The following is a 4,215-nucleotide window of genomic DNA, read 5'->3' on the forward strand; positions in this document are numbered from 1 at the left end:
AAAAGAAGTGGTGGGTCAACTGCACATGAATGAATACCCTTCTCAGCAGGTGCATGTAGCTACTAATAATCACCAAGTCGTGGCTGCAACAAGCTAAAATAATAATAACAGTACATGATAATCTCGCATCACAAGTCATAAGGATCTTGTACAACTATAATGTATTTGGTTAAATCATTAATAATTAGTTGAGTAGGATGCATATGAGTTTAAGAAAAGGTGATGAAGAAGAAAAGAAGGTAAGAAGGAGGAGAAGAAAGGGAAATAATTAAAAAGGAGATAAAGAAAAGCGCGGTGAAAGTTGGAAATCTGTGTGGTTCCAGGCTTGCAAACCAATCCTCCAGAAAGGAATCTTTGAGAAAAAGTAATGGGTTTGCTTCAAAGGCAACCGAATCTCACCCCTTGCCTTGCCTCACCTCCTCATACCTCACACCCTTCTCATACATTAATATTCTTACAAAACCTAAAACGCGCTTTTCTACCGTTTCTCTCTTTTGCCTCTTCCTCAAACCTTTTCCCTCACACCAACCCCCAACATATATATATGTATATATATTAACATCACTCTCTCTTCCATTCTTCACACACCACAACATGCACACACAACACAAACTACAACTGCTTTCCAAGGATCAGACGATCATCATCAAAAAGCGTCAAAGGGCACCCTCCCCTCCTGCCTTTGCCAACCCTACTTCAACCTCCATTGATAGTGCCACAACCTCCTCCACCACCACCACCACCACCACCACCACCACCACCACCCCATTTGAATCAATAGAAGAAGAACAAGACATGGTCAATTGTCTCATTCTCCTGGCTCAAGGCACACACCACGTGTCACCAGATCGAAACATCAACCACAAAAGGTCAACAAACCCTCGTGTCTTCCGGTGCAAGACTTGCAACAAATGCTTCCCTTCCTTCCAGTCACTTGGAGGACACAGAACCAGCCACAGGAAGCCCAAGCACTACACCACTCATGTAGAAGCACTTACTGCTACTTCTGTTAGAGACAATATTGATCTCACCACAACCACCACTCTCTCCTTGAAACCACCAACTAGGGTTAATGATTTTACCATCGCCACCAGAGTTCACCGCTGTTCCACCTGTTATGCTGAATTCTCATCTGGGCAAGCCTTGGGAGGCCACATGAGGCGCCACAGAAATGTTGTCAATGTTTCTTCAACAACGTCCATCAGTGGTGATGCTGGTGGTAGCCTAGAATACCATGGACCTAAGAAACCATTGAATTTGGACTTGAATATTCCTGCACCAGAGGAAGACCAAGGAGAGTCCAGGTTTTCGTTTCTGCAACCACAAAACGTTATCGTCTTCTCTTCTTCTTTGGTGAACTGCAATTACTGAAGTTGTTGTCCGTGTTTTTCTATAAATTATAGCGTCACAGAGAACTATTATTCAGTGCTAATTGAACATACTTTATTTTTTATTTTTTTCTGAATGTATATCGGATTCTTTCCATTCATTCTATGGCGTAGAACACCGGCCTAGGAAACGCTGGCTTGAGAGAACATAAAATTCTATGCCATCGAATGAAAATTGAAAATTCATTTATTGGCTGATAATTAAACAGATTTATGTGATTCAGTTTGATCTGTTGTCACGCTGTTATTTATTTTAATTTAAATTTGTTTCCTTTATTTTTTTTTTTTCTGAATCTGATGGAGTGTAAAGATGCATGTGACGATGAAAAAAATTATCTTTTAATAACCTTGGACATGTATAAACCCTTAGAAAATGAACGAAATGTGAAGGAAGAAGAAAAAGAATAAATTGTGGACATAAAAGTGAAATCTCACTTAAAATCAGTGCAAAATTAGTGTAGAAAAATCAGCATAATCAATTGTCACATGGACCCCCGTCCCATAAATTTCTGTTTCTTGGTTGATGAATATGAAAAAATTAAGTGTACCGATAAGATCTTTATATAATAGATTATTACACTATTTTTCATCTAAAAGCTCAACATAATAAATTAGTGGACACGTTTTTTTATTTTCTTTTACATTATTAAATATGAGAGTTCAATTTCCATTTAGGTTGAAGGAAAATTGAGGGAGGTAGAAAAAAGAGAAGAGCAAAGTGTACGGAAGCAAACGAAAAGTGACTTTGATAGGATTTGCGACCAACAAAATAAAAGCTCGCTCAGACGAAAAAGCTATCAATTAGTTTCTTTGTGCCTCATGTTTCGTGAAGTAGTAGAAAGTTGAGTCTTATGAGACTGACAACGCGGAAAACTAATAAAAAACAAGGAAAAAGTCAAGAAAAAAAAAATCTCTTTTAACAATTTGACAATCTTTTTACAAATAATTTATAATTAATCTATTTTAAATATACAAATCAATAAAATAATAACACATAATTAATTATAAGAAAATTATTAAAATATCATGATAAAAAAATTGCTATAAAATAAAAAAAATGTAAAGTGAAGACATAGTTTATGTTGACTTGAATTAAAATATTTTATACTTTTTTTTATCAGTTTTCTAATATACCCACCTCCTCTTGTTTACCATTTCTCAATTTCGTGTAAATTTTATTTTTACTTATATTAGAATAAAAATTAAATATTATAAATAATCACTTATTTAGTTTCGGATATTATGAGTAATTAATTATTTTATATTTTTTATGTTTAACTTATTAATACATTTTCATATTATATACTATTTTAATTTTTCTCACACTATGGTTAATCTGTCTCCTTTTCTAGTTTCAACATGTTCCATGATTATGCTTATTCCGCTCTTTTACTAGTTTCAACGTGTTCCATGAATATAACAGTGAAGTATTTTATTTTTGTTTTTGTAAGCTATATGACGTCATATTTTTTAATCCTTCTCTTATTTGATATTTGCGTGTTAGTTGGAATATCTTACATGCATGTGTAATCACAAATATTTTTAACGAAAGGGATACAGTGGCAATAATTTTTTAAGGTAATTATCTTGATTATTATTGTTCATTTAAATATTTTCCTATAATTTCTTGACTTATATGAGATTCATTATCTGTTATATTTTTAGAATAAGCACTTAAAAATTTTATATATTTTTAATTGAGTATCTTATATTAATATAACTCTTAAATTATTTTATTATCTTATTTACTTGTTTCGTATTAAAAAGGTGTGAAGCTTTTTTATTGATATTGTGGTTAATGTAACATGAATTAAAATTGTATTGAATAACAAAATTGTTATGTTTTCTTATAATTTTCACTTACAATAATAAATTGTCGTACGTTGTAACTACTACTAATGTAAGTAAGGATATCGAATCACAAAATATCTTATCTCCTAACATGAAATAAATAACCAAGATATATAACATAATAACGGAAACAACCACATGACATCATTAAAGAAGAAGAGAATTAAAGTGAAAAAACTTAATTAAAAAGTATAAAAAATGTTAATATTGAATAAATCATGACAATAAACATAATTTGTTATAGAATAATCCAAAATATGAATGATGAATTGATTGTGAAGAGTCCTAGAGAGAGAGTTTACCAATTGATATGCTATAAGAATGATACAAAATGGAATAACAATAGCATTGTGTATGAATGATGAGTTGATTGTGAAGAGTCCTAGAGATTGAGTTTATCAAGCAGCTGGTAGACTAGATAGACTTGGATTTGTTAGAGATGAATTTATACCTAATTCTATTTGTATATTATGATTTGTAGTTATTTTTGATGGTTTGGAGGGTGTGTGTAAACAGAGAATAGAGAGAGTATGGAGAAACAGAGAGCTCAAAATAAGAGAACAAAATAATTCTCATTAATGAATGGTAGCCTTATAAAGGCAAAATACAAAATGATCTGATAAAACTGTTTCTGTAAAACGGCGTAGTTTGGTTTATTTACAATACTTCCCCTTAAACCAAACTATCTAAACTTCTAATGCCAATCATACTTCTCAGTTTTTCAAACCTTCCTTGTCTTAGGGCTTTGGTGAAAATATCTGCAGCTTGTTCTTCAGTGGGACATAATACCAATTCCAACTTCCCTTGGTTCACACGTTCTCTCAGATAATGGAATTTAGTTTCTATGTGTTTGCTTCTGCTGTGTGAAACTGGATTTCTTGAGAGGCTGATAGCTGACTTGTTATCTACCAAGAGCTGCACTGGTTTCCTGTATTCGACCTTCAATTCTTCTAGAATGGCTTCAAGCCAAACACTT

At 32.7% G+C, this 4,215-nt stretch overlaps 1 protein-coding gene across 1 annotated transcript; it reads left to right on the forward strand.

Annotated features, from left to right (window-relative positions):
• The first annotated feature begins 542 nt into the window (after positions 1-542).
• On the forward strand, positions 543-1,586 carry LOC148194269 (zinc finger protein ZAT5-like). Its single transcript, XM_088097829.1, has one exon. The coding sequence runs from the start codon at positions 595-597 to the stop codon at positions 1,369-1,371; it is 777 nt and encodes a 258-aa protein (XP_087953955.1). The 5' UTR covers positions 543-594; the 3' UTR covers positions 1,372-1,586.
• The last annotated feature ends 2,629 nt before the right edge of the window (positions 1,587-4,215 follow it).

This window comes from Vigna umbellata, chromosome 8, assembly GCF_029865625.1.
Source record: "Vigna umbellata cultivar VRB3 chromosome 8, Vumbellata_1.0, whole genome shotgun sequence".
NCBI classification, from domain to species: domain Eukaryota; kingdom Viridiplantae; phylum Streptophyta; class Magnoliopsida; order Fabales; family Fabaceae; genus Vigna; species Vigna umbellata.

Bases quoted from the DNA above. Each gene is read 5' to 3' on its own strand.
- LOC148194269 (XM_088097829.1), top strand. From the start codon at position 595: ATGCACACACAACACAAACTACAACTGCTTTCCAAGGATCAGACGATC.